Source organism: Xenopus tropicalis, chromosome 1 (genome assembly GCF_000004195.4).
Source record: "Xenopus tropicalis strain Nigerian chromosome 1, UCB_Xtro_10.0, whole genome shotgun sequence".
NCBI lineage: Eukaryota > Metazoa > Chordata > Amphibia > Anura > Pipidae > Xenopus > Xenopus tropicalis.
The window spans coordinates 36,447,937-36,466,193 of NC_030677.2; the positions used below are offsets into that span (position 1 = coordinate 36,447,937).

The 18,257-nt window shown below is 39.5% G+C and overlaps 1 protein-coding gene across 1 annotated transcript; it reads right to left on the bottom strand.

The window, feature by feature from the left end:
- Nucleotides 1-10,128: 10,128 nt before the first annotated feature.
- On the bottom strand, nt 10,129-17,071 carry rbm47 (RNA binding motif protein 47). The gene is given in 2 exon segments (NM_001142027.1): nt 10,129-11,682; nt 17,051-17,071. A coding segment is annotated over 1 exon segment (1,239 nt). The 5' UTR covers nt 11,652-11,682; nt 17,051-17,071; the 3' UTR covers nt 10,129-10,412.
- Between the last annotated feature and the right edge of the window lie 1,186 nt (nt 17,072-18,257).

Genomic DNA, 18,257 nt, shown 5'->3' on the forward strand with positions numbered 1-18,257 from the left:
TTCATGCCTCACCAAATGAGCAGATTTTTATGTGTGGCAAGCTTTAAAGGGCAACTGTACTTTCTTTGTGCTGGTCAATTTCCTTCAGTTTCAATGCAAGAGAGTATGTATAGCCTGCTCAAGACTCGCCCTCCAATGTTTTCCTACTATCACTTCCCCCAACTGACATGAATAGACACAGTCCGGGTTCACATCTCTCGGCAGTCCCCTCCATAGAACATAGACATATTCTTCATTTCCCAGGGTGCCACAGCCATGTGACCTGTGCTCTGATGAACTTTAGTCACACTTTACTGCTGCGCTGCAAGTTGGGGTGATATCCTCCCTCCCCTCCCAGCAGCCGATCAGGAGAACAGTGGGAAGGGAGCAAGACAGCAGCTCCCAGTAAGAGTGTCTCTTGAACAATGCACTGGTGCCACGGGAACCATTTTTAAAGGACAAGGAAACCCCATACCCTCTCCCCTGATCACAGCTGCAGTTAAGGGAGCACTACAGTTTGGGGGGTACTAAAAACACATGAATCAGACAATACACTAATAAACACCCAGTGCAGTATTTTAAATAATGCTTTATTTTAACACATGCTAAAAATATTTTGCAAGTACAGAAGTATGTCCACGGCCTCTTCTGGGCAACATAAAATGGACAAAAGATGGAAAAACAAACTCCTCAGTTTAAGACTTCAATTATAAAAAAAACAAGGCACTAAATATTCCCCCATTACTTTGTGCATTTTGTTCTTAAGCTAAAAAAGCTAACTTTTCAAGTTATTACAAAACAAACTTACCTCAGTAGTGTGTATGAAATGGTTTAAGAACAAATAACAATTACACTTTTTAACTAAGCTAACATTACTAAGGTTTAGTGCCTGGTATTTATCTAATGAATGTGCCACAGGGCTGGGCACACAAGGGCACTTATGCAAAGGTTGAACCTTAACTAGAGGGAAATATAGGCTATTTTTAAATAAGCCCTTATCTTCCATATATTATGGATACATAACATAACAATGAATGCAGTCATAGCTTATTGTGTGCAGAGACTATTCTTACAAGCAGAAGCTCCCATACTGCTTCTCCTATACTTTCCTTCTCCATACTATTCTCCATAGGCTGCAAAAGGCTTTATGGGGGACAACTCTGCTGACATTTTATTTACACACCTCTCCACAACACTATAAACTATATACATATATGAAAGAAGAACTCTATTTAGAAAGCCTGTATATTTTCCCTTTAGTTATCCCCACTGTTATTGCTATATTAACGCAAATGATGCAAATATCACAGCTGCTTGTAAAATACAAATATATTATTTTGGCATTTTTATCCTTTATAAATAGTTAAGCAACCATTATATAAAATAAAGACGCTATTATACTTGGGCAGCATAGTCTGCAGCAAAGGAAGATAACCTGGCTAAACAAGGTTAGATACAGTAGTTCTGTTTGACTGCCATACTCCTAAATCTGTGGCCAATTGGGCTACACATGTTGATGATCAAACTGGCTAAGAAATGCACAACCAATATGTCAGCCCAATACAGCATTTATGGCACACATATAAAGCTACTGGCTATGGCCCACTGACTATAAGAGTCACAGTATGTTGTAGGAATAACTGAACTCAAAGGAGTGGAGTGAATGCTGGAGACATTACATTTCTAGTAGTCCAGTAATGATGTAATGCCCCTTTCACAATGAAAACACCTAAAAAACACACAAAATAAATACAATAAAGGTAGGACCACAGTGTATCCAATCTTATCTACTGTATTATGGCACGGCAGGCATTTTTCTTAATGCACAATGATGCTGAGCAATGAAAAAGGCCGCATTCACATAAAATAGCAAAATATCTTAACCATCTTGTTCTAAAAGCCTTTAAACAGGCCACAAAACACTGCAAGGACAGGGTACATTATCTAACATTGAAATAAAATGCTACTACCTCAGGGGCAGTATGGATACATAATGTCTAAATACACCCGAGAATATTTTTTTTTTCTTTTTTTTGCTTCCAGAGGCCTACAGCAGTTTGCTCAGCAATATTTCGCTGGCCCCTAGGGTAGCCAAGGGAGAAAAACTTGGAACAAGTCACCTAAAACCCCACAATACAAAACAAATTCTACATGAAACATGATGTAAGAAGACCAAGGGAATAATGCAGCTGTCACTGGGCACACAGGCACAACCGGGGCCCAGCAATATAAATACACACACTGTGTTGCACAACATTTCACTGAAACCAGCTGAGCGGTAACTGTCGGTGACAGGATAAGGACAAATAACCCGTAAATAGGCAGAAACCTGGCAGAGTCAACTGTATATACACACGTCATGGAACCATATTCCCCTGATGGAGTTAGGAAGGGCTTAATAGTTCTTTCCACTGATGGTCTAAGTGTTCACAGAGCAGTGGAAGGTCTGAGTGCCACACCAAAATCAAGATTTCAGTATAAACATGAACATCTGAAAGGCAATGGTAAAGTCTCATACAAATGGAGTGGTCATGGTAGGAAGTTAATAATGTCCCTGCATTTGTATTTAGATATTGTGTTGTCACAAAGTAGAAAGTGCACCAATGCAGTAAGGCACAGCCACGCCTAGAAAGCTTCCGTACACCAGAAACCCTGTTGGAGTAAACACAGGGATAAAGAAACAGAAACTTGAGTAGCATCTTGACGCCATGAGTACAATGCTTATCTAACAAAGTTTCCATTATTTCTATATTTGACAGGCTTGATCTTGATAGAAAATCTTGCATTAGAATCTCAATATTCCACTCTAACAATATGGCAATATGGAGTGTGTTTCTGGCAAATGATAAGAGCTGTTAGAGCTGCAGTCAATTGGAACTGGCCACTGGCGTTGCCCAATGTTAAGACTGTGCTATACATGTAAAATTCCTTTAGACAGGAGGAGCTAATATACATATAACATGCATTGCTAATGGATCCTCGGAAGCCTTTCTGCTACAGAAAAATGTATTCATTGAGTTAGTTGCAGGAGCTGTGAGTATGAGAATACTGTGAGAATAATCCTATTGCTTTTGTAATCTGGGTTGTCAACTCACCTTTAAAACAGCAGGCACTTATATAAAATGGAGTGTGAAGGGATGACTTAAGCACAATGAGTTGGGTGTTATTATTGAGTACAAGTTACCACACTATTTGGCATAACCAAACTAGCCTTGTCGGGGACGGCTATAAGACCGAGTGTATAGTTACTCCAGTTCCATGAGTGGGTCTTAGGGTGCAAATTACATTCTTATTATTAAATATAAGATGTCTAAGCTGCTGTCTTCTAGTACGGAATTAAAACTCCAGGGCTGATGAGTCCTATAGCCGCTAAAGGTTGGGGTTGATATCTGTTCTAACCATAAAGATAAGGAATGAACTATACAAATCGTGCTTTTTGTGATGATATTGCCCCCAATGCCAGATTTGTACATTACTCTCTAATATCTTCTTTTTGAACCCTAAATAAAAATACATCACAGAGGAATACATTCACAGGAAATTTCAGCATAAACTTTTTTTTCCAGCCTTCCCCAAAAAATTCCAGTATAACTTCATAAATAATGTACCTTCTAGTTATCTCTTAAATATAGAATGTACTTACTATAGTAGGTGGGTTATGTAATAACAATGGTATAGGCTGCCCTGGAGCCGTAACTCATGGCAACCAATCATCAGTTAGCTTTTACTGGTCTAGTGCAGTCTGGATAATGAAAGCAAACATCCGATTGATTATGAAGGGTTAATGAACATAGGCAAACTTTGCCCACATAACTACATAAGCTCCAACATTCCTAAGCGCCTCCAGCTGCTCACTGGCTTTTACTTAAACACATAAACTGCAATATTAATAACAGCACTACAGAAAATACATCTCAAGAGTGCAGGACTAAAAAAATAAAATAAAAAAAGGCACAAGCGCACACAGCAACCTTCATACCAGTTACATTGGCATTACATTGTGAAAAACCTAAGAACCAAACCACATAATATAAATCTATATGGTTATATATATATTTCTCAAAGTCAAAAACATAAAAGGACAAAAAAAATGGAAATGTACGAACATATGTAATATATATATAATCTCAATCTTAAAAATAACCTAATACATTTTTTCCAAAAAAACAAAACAAACTTCACATGTATAAAATATTCTTTTAGAATATATTTTTTTATGGTCTTTCTTCATAAATATTAAAAGAGTTCCTTCAGTTCACCCCACCCCCCCTCCCCGGAAACTAAGTTGAGAGTCTTAATATGTTGGGTAGATATCGTGCAGTGGAACTTGGATGGTTGCAGCAGGAAAGGCCTGAGGTATATAGCCGGCATATCCTCCGTACACCGCTGCTGTGTTCTTCTGTAGTGTGGCTAACGCAGCTGTGGCAGGAGCTGCAATGGGAAGGTAGCTTGCACCGTAAATCCCCGCAGCAGGAATCCTTTGCACATTTGGAGCCATGGTGTATACTGGGGTGATTGGACGGCCCTGTAAAAGCCCAGAAAAAGAACAAATTAAGCTCAAGCTGACATTTCCTCACTATCACACAACAGATCTTGCCACTAGGAGAACCGACAGACCAGTTTCAAAATACCTCCTTGTACTACTCTTTGTAGTTGGTCCAAATTGAGCCCAGTCACAAATGTCACTCACCTGAAATGGTGGAGGTGTTGAAACTGATGGAATCACTGCCGCCGCAGCTGCTGCGGCAGCAGCGGCGGCTGCTGGATCTGCCTGGACAGCCATTGGATTAATCATATGCTCCATGCCATGAATTTTGCCTTCTTCCAATAACTTAGCAGCGGAAGCAGCCTGAAACATCGAGTACTGGGTACCAATGGTAGGGATTGCCACTGAAACATATATTGAACAGATCAGCCACAAAATATTTCTGATCTAAAACATTTAGCATGGAAGTCAACAAAGCAACAGTAAACTGCACAGTTTCAGTCCTGATCTGGGGTAGGGTTGCCACCTTTTGTCGCTTGGGAGTCTGGGCAGGGGGAAGGGTGGATGACGTTGGGGGGGAGATGACACTGGGGGTGGGGCTTGTGACATTTTGGGACGTGATTATGCCATTGGGGCAGGGTTATTGTGTGGTGATCAGTGATTGGTGCCATTCACTTAAAAGTCCTGTTCGGATTTCTAAATTTGAAAACTGGGCTGTCTGAGTGAAAACTGGACAGGTGGCAACCCTAATCTGGGCTAAGATTACTGAAATTCTATAAATTATATTAAATTCTGTTACTAAGGCAGGGCTGTCCAACTGGAGACCCGTGGGCTTAATATCTGTCACAAAGCATGTGGGTGTGGATATGGCAGTGCAACTCTGAGAAAGGGGCCAGTGATACACCATATTGATTTATAGCACACAAGAGATAAGTCTAGCAAAATCATGGGAATGCGGAATCAGTCCAACCACAATGATTTCGACCCAATCCCCAAACTATTGTGTTAGTTTTAGAAGAGAAGATATGTTTGATTTGAGAAAAAAATCATATTGTGCAAAATGATTCAAACGCTCACTTCAGTATTTGAGGCGCAATAGCACTAAATAGTTTACAAATATAGAGCATCAAGCTGCTGCTATTGTCACATTTAAAGTAAAGTTTCATTATTTGAACAGGTATTTTTTTCAGTTGCTTTTCAGCCATAATCTAGTCTAAGATGGAATGTCTTAGCAAAGTGGGTGGCCTAGGGCACAGCTTACTGTGCGCACAGAGCACTTTGCCTGTAAGGTGGTTCGGCTACATAGCACCCATTTTACGACACCCACTACACTATCAACACAGTGTGCCACTGTTGATCTGGGCAATGGTAAAAGTCATTTGCTATTGGTTTAATAGTGATGCAAGGATAATGTTGTCCATCTCTGTAAGCTAACATGGCCACACAATGTGCATTTTGTAGCTGCAATTCTAATGCACAGGGTGCGTATGCTGCAAATAGCAGGCCCAGCCTTGCCCTTTTTACCTTAGAAAGTTTTTAATCAGTGTTATTTCACACTGTAATGCTTTTGACAGGCTATTTCAGTAAATGAACTGGTAAATAACAGAAGGAAAAACACAAGAATATACAGACAGACAGTAAAATGTTCTGCTGGCTGAAGGCACCCACTAGTTAAGGACAAGTCGAAATGGCATTTTTCAAACTAACCTGTACCGGGTTTAAGAGCAACTGGATTGACTGCAGGTAATTCCAGGTTGGGTACAAGTTCAAAGCCTTTTTCTTGAGGTTTACCCTTCCCTTCATGATATCTGCTATAAATGCCACGGCCTGCTGAGTATCCCCCCAGGTAGGCTCCCCTCGGACCAGGGGATCTGTTGCCAGCTGCACCTCGCCCTCTGCCTCTTAAGCTGCCTGCTTATAATAGCAACATGACACAATCAGCAAGAAGCCATCAACACAGAGTCTGTATCAATACAGCAAGATTATAGCGCTTCCATTTTGGGTTTTAAGACCTGACTTTAATTGCAGCTAGCCCCTGGTTATAAAATGGTACCTTCTGTCAGGAATTGTTAGATTATTTTGGTAATAAGCCCATTTTAATATTCATAGATATATCTATAAATAAAATTGATAACTGATTGATCTATGTTTAAGGCAGCTTGTAAGGGAGATTAGTAGCTGCTACTTGTAGCCCAGATTTGGTCACAGAGAGCTGATGATTTTGACCACCGGCCCGGCTGTCTGAGCAAGTTCGGCACCTGGGAGGGGAAGGGCTTTGGCATTTCAATAAAGGATACTCTGATCTCATAGCAGTTGAACTAAAAACTTAATCCGTTAAAGGTGTGGTTCACCATTAAGAAAACTTTTAGTGTGTTATAGAAACTTTTCATTTGGTCTTTATTTTTATCATTTTTTTAATTATTTGCTTCCCTCTTCTCTTTACAGCTTTAAAAAAGGGGCTAACTGACCCTGGCAGCCAAAAAAACTATTGATTTTTCATGTTATTGTTACTTTTTATAACTTATCTTTCTATTCAGACCCACTCCTATTCATATTTTAGTCTCTACTTTGAACCACTGCTTGGTTGCTAAGGAAATGTGGACCTTAACAACCATATAGCTGTTAAAATTCCAAACTGGGGAGTTGCTGAGTATAAAGCTATATAATACAAAACAAATAAAAAATGAAGAGCACTCTCTACAGCATACTAAAAGTTAATCTAAAGGTGAACAACCCCTTTCTTGGCAGACAGACAGAGAACTGGCAGATGAGTGAGAGAAATCAAAGCACTTTATCACCATTTATGTGGGTGAATGGGTAAATCTCCATAAATTCTCCATAAAATAACCTTAAAGGGCTAGTAGCATCAAATATCTGTTTCTATTTAAGTAGCCATGATTTGGTCCAACAGTTTGCTGACTACCTGATCATATGGGCATGTATATCTGTTTCGGCAGACTGTCATGTGATCCTGTCACATTGCAGATGGTCAGTCCAGACTAAAAAATGAATCTGCTGATGCACGATGTTAGTGGGCACATGATGAATCAGCAGATGAAGAAGTGAAAACGAGCCACTGCAGTTCGATCATTTAGACTGTTGGCCAAAGCGATCAGAACATCAGAAGGTGGCTATGTGTAGGGCTAGTACTTAAACCACTGTACTGTAACCATAAAACTTGAATGGCAGCCCCTGTGGTTTATATTAACTGTAATAAACTATATAACAGCTTCTGAAGCAGATATACAATATCAGTAAGTGCAGATACAAGTTGCAGCTACTAATCACAGACATTAAGGGCAGTGGCACACAGGGAGATTAGTCGCCAGTGATAAATCGTCTCTATTGCAGGGGCGACTAATCTCCTCGACATGCCATCCCACCGGCAAGAATGTAAAGTCCCTGTGGGATGGCATACGCAGCGCTTCGGTTTCCGGAAGTCACCCAAATTTGCCTTGCAAGGAAACTTTGGGGCACCAAAGTGATGCATATACCATCCCATCGGCGATTTACATTCTTGCTGGTGGGATGGCATGTCGGGGAGATTAGTCGCCTGCAATATCAAAGATTTATCGCTATTAATTTCCCCATGTGCCACTGCCTTGAAGACACATGGAGCTACTTAGTAGCAGCTACTTGTCACGGCTACTAAAAGCCAGAAAACACAGACAATACTGAGAATTGCTTCTCCTAAAATACACGTAGAGACAATTAAATCATCAGTAAATCATCAGAATTGTCTATTTTAGTAGCCTCAACAAGTAGCTGCTACTAGTAGCTCCGTGTGTCTTCACCCTAAGGCATGAAGGCAAAATGATAACAAGCAATACTGCTGTTTTGTACACTAGGCTTTAAAAGATCTTGCAGGGGCTATATATTTCCAAGTCATTTAAAACCCAAAATGGACACATGCAGTAGTTAAATAAATTTGTACATAGCACACATTTTCAAAAGGAATATTGTATCCTTTAATATATTGTATAAGTGGCTCATCACAGTAAATAGTATAAGCATTTGGTTTAACTGAAAATCTGCAGCTGCCCAAAACCGTAATATTCCTTGTAACAATAATATTATTTGCACAGCTCAGGGGGGACTTGTGATGGGTGTGGAATGTGACTAGGAATGGACAGTCAAGATTTCAAAATGTATGGCTGCACCTATGGGTAGCTGCAGATTTCCACATATAGGTATATACTGTATATATGGTCCGGTCGTAAAATGTCTCCTACCTATGTAAGAAATAATTTTTAGTCCTTTATTGCTATTGTGATATTAGTAAAAATACTAAGGCCAAAATGCATCAAAAATTGAACATTGATAGTGCCAATTGTCACATGTGAGAGATCAGTGGAGTGTTTATTGATTTTTTCTGTTCTTGGGTATTTAGCATTTGTCGCTGCAGTGTCTAATAAAATTGCCCCCCGCTGCCCTAGCCTTTATAAAGAGTAAAGTACGGGAGCCTCACATACTGTGACCAAGGATGAAATGTTCTTTGCATTTACAGATGTGCATGAAAGCTGCCAAAGTACTTGCTTCGAGGGTTATGTAGCTCACTAAAGAATTGCCACCATTTGGTGAAACTGTTCCACTGATATACTAACAATGCCTCTGCTGAGGGTGGGCAAGGCAACTACTAATCATATACAAATATGTCAGGAAAAGAGAGCTGTAACGTGCAAATAGGGCTTACGGCTTATATATTTGGTATACTAATCCTTCAAAACTGACCATAACCAAAGGGCATATAAACATATACAGTCGACTTTTCCAACTGTTTTGCCCCTGATCTGCCCAGTGTACTATCAGGGATTATTTCCTGTCTCCCTCTGTCTATGTTGTGCAAATCGTATGTGTAAACATGACTCGTGACGCCATGAGGGTGGGCACCCATCAGTAAGAACTTTAGTAGAAACTACTGTACATGGAAAAGGGTATCCTATGACTGTAATAATGCAACAAATGTTGTGGACCCTTTTTTTAACTTTAATACAGAGATTGCAACACCTTCCTTTCCAGACCAATTACATATTTTTATAAGACCCTTACAACAACAAAGATGCATTGTTAGTGAAAAGATACTCTCTAATACCAAAATAAATTAAATAAAACCCTGTTTATTACAAGGGTATATTTTTTCTCTAAACTGGGGACCTATAACTACGACTATTTTGGGTGAGGCACTTAGTGCTATGAAAGTCTATAGGCCATTTCCAGATAGTATTAACCATGCAAATATATTTTATATGTAGTGATTCTCAACTTATTTTCTTTAAATTTGGTATAGTCTAAAGCTGACCATACAAGGGCAGAGGCACTTTTTGGCTAGATCACCAGTAAAGCAAATGTTTGCTTGAAATGAACATCAGAGTGGAAGGACAATCTGAGAAGGCTGATGCCACATGGAGCTGATTCTTTGCCTGCACTCAGACCAACACAATGGTTCCAGGAGCAGGCAAGGCAGACGGCTGATGCCAGCGGAGGGGCTGATTCTCGGTCTGCGTTTTTCTGAGATTCAGCCCTGTGTGGCATTAGCCTAAAAGGGGAACAATCCTCTTCTTAATTTTTATTGATGTTAAGCCAGGGGGACTATTAAATATAGTGTTATATTAATGTTTATTAATTTAAGGCTCTTTTCACTTTTTGTAGAATTATTTTTCATATTGATTTGAAGGAATACCTTTAATTTGCAGAAGAATCAAGGTTCAGATTAGATAAAAGCAAGTTGAAGTGAGAACAAATATTTCAAAACTCATATTGAAGATTAATACACATTCTCAGGAAGGGAAAAATAATTTGATGCAGAAAGTAAGTCGCAGCACAGTAATCAGTACAATGGAAGCCATTTGGGAACAACATAGTTGGAAAAAAATGGGAGCAGTTCAAAACAGACAAATAAATTGGGGATAGGTAGTAACATGGGTAAAGCAACATTATTTAAACTACTCTAGAATATTCTAACTTTGTCATTACATAAATGCCTATGTATAAAAATATTTTCATATAATTTTGTGAATGCATAGATATAACTGAATTGTAAAATGTACCAACCTTTGACAAAGTAATCTCTGTTAGGGCCAATCAGGGCATTGTATGGGTATCCATAGTATGCCAAGGTATATGGGTCACAAGAGTAAATGTAATTGGGCTGGGTCACTTCAGTGGCTGTAGCCGTGGCAGGTGCGCCTCCTTTTGCAGCTTTCTGGTAACGAGTATATTGTTCCTTATCTACAGGCTTGGCCAAAGTGACTTCTATGCAGGATCCTTCCAGTTCAGTCCCATTAAGTTTCCTCATGGACTGCACTGCATCTTCCCTACTTGAAAAATGCACAAAAGCATAGTCTCTTATTTTTTTAACCCGCTCAACGCATCCAGGATTGAACTGGCCAAAGATCTTTTTAATTGTATCCTCAGATGTTTCAATCATTAAGTTTCGGACATAAAGAATTTTAACTGTTTCCATCACATCTTCGTCAACATCGATCTCCGGTTCTGCCCAGTCAACTGCAATCTGGTGGCCCCACAGTTGGATTCTTCCTGGCATCAGTTTCCTTCTTGCCATAGCAGCTGCTCGGTGGCTTTCATACTCTACAAAGGCGAACCCTCGATTTTTCATTTTATCCGCTGCACTAGCATAAACAATGACATCAAGTACCCCTTCTGTCACCTTGGAGATTTCTTCCAAAATCTCTTCTCTTTTCTTCATCTTTGGGATGCCCCCAATGAACAGTCTGCAGTTATCAACACTACAGCAAACCCCCAACAGTCTCCCTGGCCTTATTTCATAATTATTTAGCTCCCTGACTGCTTGCTTTGCTTCATGTTTTTTTGTGAACATAACAAAGGCATAGCCGCGATTCTTTCCATCAAAGTCCATCATCAGGCGCATTTCGAAGATCCTACCTGCACTTTCAAACACTGGGACTAACTCATCTTCATAAACATCCCTGGGAATTTTTCCAACAAACACTTCACAACCACGAGGTGGAGGGGATCCTTCCCAACCTGGGGGTGGACCACCATACTTTCTTTGCCCATTTTCTTGGACCATAGTATAACCTGTACGCTCCATGAGATTAATCAGTGCAGCTTCATTGGGGGCTCCAGCAACACCCTCGGGAATGTTAGAAGTAGACATATTTGATGATTCGTTGCTTATCATTGCAGTAGAATCTTCTGCTGTCATTATGCCAAAGTCATACAGTACTTGCTGAAACCTATTAAAAAGACAAAATGAAAACAAACATTAACACAGTAATAAAACAGGGCACAACAAAACATTTTAAAGATGGAAAATTCTCATCTTAAAGATTCTTTTTTTCTGTTTAAGAAACAGATTAGTCATAAAGACACAAACTAAAAAAATCTTGGCTAAAATTTTACAACAGGAAAAAATATATCATGCAACGGCAGATACTCTGGGTTAGGAGACACTCCTTATCATGCAAAGACTTGCTCAAATAGGTCTACTATATGTTACACAAATGTTTTTATGAAACTGAACAGGAGGATATCCTCTCTATTTATCTATATATATATTTATACAAAACACATTCAAAATGAAGAGGCTGAAGCTAAAAATAGAGTTCCACCATTAAAAAAAACAATTTTTCTTTATTTCTGCCATACTTGAGGACTGTAGCAGATGTTCAAGGTAAAGTGTTTCATGCATTGATTCTCAGACTGCAGTAATATAATAAAGTTAACAGTACAGAGTAACAACGTTCTGTGGCACCCACTGACTTCAAAGAGAAATGCAAGAAAAAACGCTTATGAGAAAGTGACCTAACATACAGGTGGGATTACCAGACAAAGCTGTTTATGGTGATGGCGAGGCGCTGTTCCATTGGTTCTCTAGAAAGTCTTACTTGGGAAAAACTAATAGAAAATATTTCTCTCTACAGGCATATTGTATAAAGCAAGAGTTGTCAGCTGTTTTTCAGTAAGTATTCCCTTGCTTATCTCAAGTTTCACCCATCTAAGACATCACCTTTCTGGTATCTCCAGACTTTACCGAGCCCACAGAAGTCATAACAGAATTCAGTGTTTTGTTGTTTGGGATCTACAAAAAAAAGTTGTGACTACTGTACTGTAGCAGCCTTACGATGTTTAAAAAGGAATGCCAGAGATGAGGAATGCTTAATAATTAAAGCAACACCATCTCATGTACTATTATATATATTTGAATAGAACTGTTACACCTCCATTCCTGAGGTTTGTGATTCATCAAATTGTAACCTAAATGTAGAATTAATATTGACTTATTTATTCATAGCCATACATATAAATATTCAAATCAGTCTAGTTTGGGTGTGTGCATAGCATCCGGATAATCTTCTATTGCAATAATAAATATACATATAAATGACGCATTATAGATACTACATGATAAATATTAATATACACCATTCTTTTATGGGGTGTGGGCAGGTACATTGAGTACAATACCATATGTAGAGAATATGCAGGAATGCAGCTAAAGGAACCTAAAGATGATATCATACAGTATCTGTTGTGCTTCAGCTAGAAAATCTGTCACTCATAGGGAATTCATTGGCCACATATTGGGTCAAATTTCCCAATAAGGTTGAGATGCAGTCACCAGAACAACTGCATCAAGTGGGGAAGCCATGTATTGTGTTTGACTGATGACTGTGCAAAAGTGAACAGAGGTCAAACTGGTGAGTTTATCTGCCTCTGTATTCTCATAAACGGCTACCAACTACCTTTATGTTGGTGCATTTTTTGCCAAGTAAATAAAGGTATTCCTCACTAGAGATGTTTTATTTATTGGACAATTTTACCATTTTGTATTCACCGTCAGACTTTGGCCAACAATTGCTTTGGGGAATGTACTGAATCATCAGCATGATGTCCTGATCAGAATCAGCTTGTAGCCATGAAGTTGAATTAATGGATCTGTTTTTTTATGGAAACCTCTACTGCAAGATACAAGTATGGGATCCTTTATCAGAAACCTGTTATTCAGAAAGTTCTGAAGTACAGAAAGGCCATCTCCCATAGCCTCCATTTTAATTAATAATTAATAATAATTCACATTTAAAAAATGATTCACGGTAATAATAAAACAGTACCTTGTACGTGATCCTAAGATATAATTAATCCTTATTGAAGGCAAGATAGTACTACTGAGTTTATTTAACGTTTAACTGATTTTTTTAATAGACTTAAGATATGGAGATCCTAATTATGGAAAGAGCCCTTATCTGGAAAACCCCAGGTCCTGATTATTCTGTATAACAGGTCATATACCTGTATTGTGTCTTTAGCCTGGAACCAGCTAAGAGGGGCCAAGAATAGCTTTCAACCATTGCATTCTGCCTGATATCACACCTTCACTTCTACATTCAGTGGATCATAATCCCTTTATTTCCCACTTTCAGTGGCTAAAGTTAAAAAAAAAAAGCAAAATCTAATAACAGTCATATATGAAACCCAACCCAACCCAGTCATGGCTCCTTTTGTATTAAGTGCTTCCATCTGAAAATAAATGAAAACTCATTTGAATGCTATAAATGTGTAGTGTGGACATCACTAACTTCAGTTTCTGTATAGTTTTTAGCCAGTTTGCTCCATCTATACATTCCCTGTAGCATGGCCTCCTCCACCCCCCATGCACACATTTGACCTTTCTCTAGAGTAAAAAGCATTTTGGCTGATTTTGTAGTTACTCATTAAGCTCAGGTACCAATGAGTGACTTTACAAATCAAGCATTTACAGGATGCTGTTTTTTTGCATGGTGGGGGTAGGTGGGCGGGGAATCGAATATCCATATCTGTATTTCTGTCATATCGGCAGAACTAAGTTGCAAAGTGCAGTAATTTGTGCCCGACCTCTGATCCATGATGTTTGTGTAACCTTTTTATGGGAATTGTGAAATATGTTTTACAGCAAGTGTTGAGGGTGGAAACTGAAAATTAAGAGATTGTGAACATTTATTTACTCCTGAGCAGGGTTAATATCATAAAAACATTTAAATGTTTAACTAGTAATGGGAACAGCAATCTTTGTACCCAACAAGACAGCTTTATAACATGTAATTGAGATAAAAATAAACTCTCTCGTCACACTTTGCAGGGCAAAAATGTGTTTTAAAGGTAAAAACAATGATCTACAGTTTATTTAATGGGTATAAACTGAGAAGCACCACCTGATTTAAACATCTATGGGGCCTGTGCGTTTTAATGAAAGCTGATTTCTAACCTGTCTGATAGATATCTGGCTGATCCCTGGGAAATGATTGGTCAAACAGGCCATTGTTTTGGCCTCATACAAGGATAATTAAGCTGTTGACTTAAGTCTTCTGAACAAGACTAAAATCTGAACATGTATGGCCATCTGGAGAAGCTAATGGTAGCCCCTGTACATGGGAGCCACCTTAGTACATGGGAAAATCAGCACACTTACAGTAACACATGCCAAACAGACCAGTCACAGAAAGATAGCTCTGGGTTACTGAATTGGAGTAAAATGGCACTTATGCTAGTACATAAGACCCTATAAGAGAATTAATATAAAAATAGTATAATACAAAAGTAAACATTTTATAAGTAATTATATGTTTATACGTGAGAGGTATTGTCAGGGGTTTGCTGTGAACTATGACAAGAAATTTCACAAGAACAGCTGCCATAGCAAGTGAATAATTTTTACTAACACATATGTGTATTAATGTATATATTTTGTGCGTGAGTATGTGAGATTGCCACATGGGTAGGAGCTGGCTTGATGAAGGGAACTATGACGGTAAGTTTTGGGGGCCTTTTAAGTTAGTCTTTCTTCTGCTAATAAAAGTTGACCTTGATAAGAGAACGGAAAGGTAGCCATACACAGGCCAAACAAACTGAATGATCCACGTGTGTGTTCAAGTCCATGTGTGCTTGGAGGGGCATCTGGCACTACCTACGTGTCAGTCATCTCAAACTAGTAATTTGGGGGCCCTCTCTGCACTATTTTCTATACCTCTTCCCCTACAATGAAAACAGCCAACATACCAATTTAAAATATTTACCACATATTATTTGTAACATTTGAAGTGCCAAGATACCTCTTTCTGATACTGGGAGTGAGTGCATCTGTTTCCAACCACAAACTGGTGCTGATATGCACAGGGAATTTGTAGATGGATATTTTTTAAATGTATACCAGCACAAGCAAGCAATATGGCTTCTCCTAAATATATATCTGTCACTGAAAATAATGCTTTGTACATAATACAATCTATCCTACTCATTATTGTCTGCAAATGTATCATACTTGAGATACTTGGAAACAATTAAAACATTCTGCAGTAATTGCAATTAGAGAACAACAGTGCTTATTAGGAGCTGTGCTCATTTTGTGATGCCAGATGAACCACTTTGCTGTAAATGAAGTGAGACCAGTCGGACCCTTTGCACTTGATAAACAAGACCATTTTGGCCGTGCACAGGGCATGGTGTCAATATATAGAAGTTCCCCCCAGCCTACTGTGATGGGGAATGAAAGCGAGACGGACATCAAACAAGCACTAGTATGTGGGGCAGAGTCAGGGGAGACATATAATGGGATTAGCATAAAGAACAATGCTTACATTGTCCACCTTAACCCCTTCAATGAAAGGACAGGTAGAAAGTGCGCAGAAACGTAGATCATTGTACAGCAGGGCTCACAGGCAAGCTCAGTGTACTTATCACTGAATGGATTTATTTAGGAACTAAAGCAGAATGAAAACCAATTAGAAGATTAAGAAAAAAAAACACACCCCACCTCAGATTAGAAGGGCCCCTTATCGGCCAAATTATCTTATCATGTGCAAGTGCTACACCGCACACAGACTACGCCATGGACAAACAAACTGAATGTGTCCCTATTCCTGTACAAGGCACTCCCAAGGGCCAGGGGCCCGCTTTCTTGATTACGTTGCTACAGTTTTCCAGCTTTGTGACTCGTACACAAAACGCCGTTGGTGAAGTGAATACTTATTCTAATGCTACTGCGTAAATCTCAGCTTGCCTATTAATACCTTCTAACAATAATCATGCTATGCACTAGTCATCTTAAAGATGATACTGTACCAAGGTTTCCCTATTAGAGACATATCCGTGCATTTTGTACTTTTTGGAGTTAGAGACCCCTTTTGCAGTCCAACCTTAGGAGAGGCCCTTGACTCATAATGGTGTCACACACACACAACTATGACAGCAGTCACACTAATATATGCCCAGACATAACAAAAAAAATAAAATTAGAACCATAAAGAGAAGACCATGGCACCCCCCTTCTTTTTGGGCAGCCAGCAGAACAGTTTGGGAACCTCTGAATTAGAGGAAGATAATAAAATAGTAAATATGGACCAGAAGAGATTATGACAACTATAAAACCTAAAAATTCTCAGCAGCCCTAGGGTGAACTACATGTTTCAGTATCCCCTGACAGCAAAGAGCTGGTGGGGGATTCTGGGGATTGTAGTTCTACAGGTACAAATATGTTCTCTTTATAATGTTTTCTTGAAAATGAGCAGTGGAAGAAAATGCAGTGCAGTGTTATAAAGAAAAAGCTTTCTAAAATGAAAATGAACACACCTTTTCTAAGCAGAAGTGTTGCCATACCTTTCCAGCCTCAGTGTGACAGGTCACTAGCACAAACCACCTTTGGTACAGTCACAAGGTCTGCATAATTCCCTTCCTGCTGAGGCGTGCTCATTGGTCAGCAGAAAAAGGGCCATTTACATTCCTTGGAAGGTATTTGCTAAGGACACCTGAACTCAGTCTGAGGGGGTGGGGCTGGGAAGGGAGGAGGGGTTAAAGCTCCCAGATGCACTAACTCTGTTCCATAGTTTGAACATTAATAGAAAATAATCTGCAGCCAATGCTTTTTTTCTGTTTTTTTGGCTGTTCTTGCTGAGCAGGAAGACAAATTCCGTAGGCAGTCATGACATTTTGTCCTATGGTTAGACATTCAACAGACTCGTACCCTCTTCCATGCCAAAAGCTGGCAACGGGAGTGACTCAAGTACAAACAACTTCACCCTAGCACGGGCATTGTGCAAACTGTTGGCTGTGCCTTGCTGATAAGATAAAGAAAGAACACCTTCCCCTTGGCAATGCACTGTTTTCTAGGAGTATCTCCTTGTAGCCACCCCAAACCAAGTGTAATCCAGAAAAAAGTGACCCATAAAAGATATTACACCAAAATATGTTAGCTCGTGAACAGGGCTGTCCTGTGGCAGGACCTAGAAAAGATAATCCACATTATTTTTCATTCTAAATTGTCTTTAAACTATAACTCCCAGCATCCCCTATGAGCGTTTGGCTGTTGATGGACTCTGGAATTTAATGTTGGACCACAGCTGGAGGCAGCCCTGATATGACATGTTATTGACACCACCTTGGCTAACACTGCTTTGATGGTAAGCACTTGCAGTACCACTTCTCACCTGTTTTAGCTGATGACCATTCATACTTACTAAAGTTGTCTAAAGTGGGCCATACAGTGGCATTACTATAGGGAAAGTAGTACCTGCTGCTGAGAGAGAATACGGGTTGAGTGGGCCATCTAAGGTCCCACAATTCCTTCTGCTTTCCCTATCCTACTGCACCCAAGAGCTGTGTGGGGAGTGGTGGGGAGCCCCAGAAAAATGATTTGCCAAGAGACCTGGTGGTGTAGTGTTACGCCTCTGTAGCCACACTACACATGGGCACACATGTCTATTACTAACCAAGTGGCCAGTTACTAGATGCATGGGGTCAAAGCACCAGACACCCTAACTGATATCTGCTTGGAGCTCAG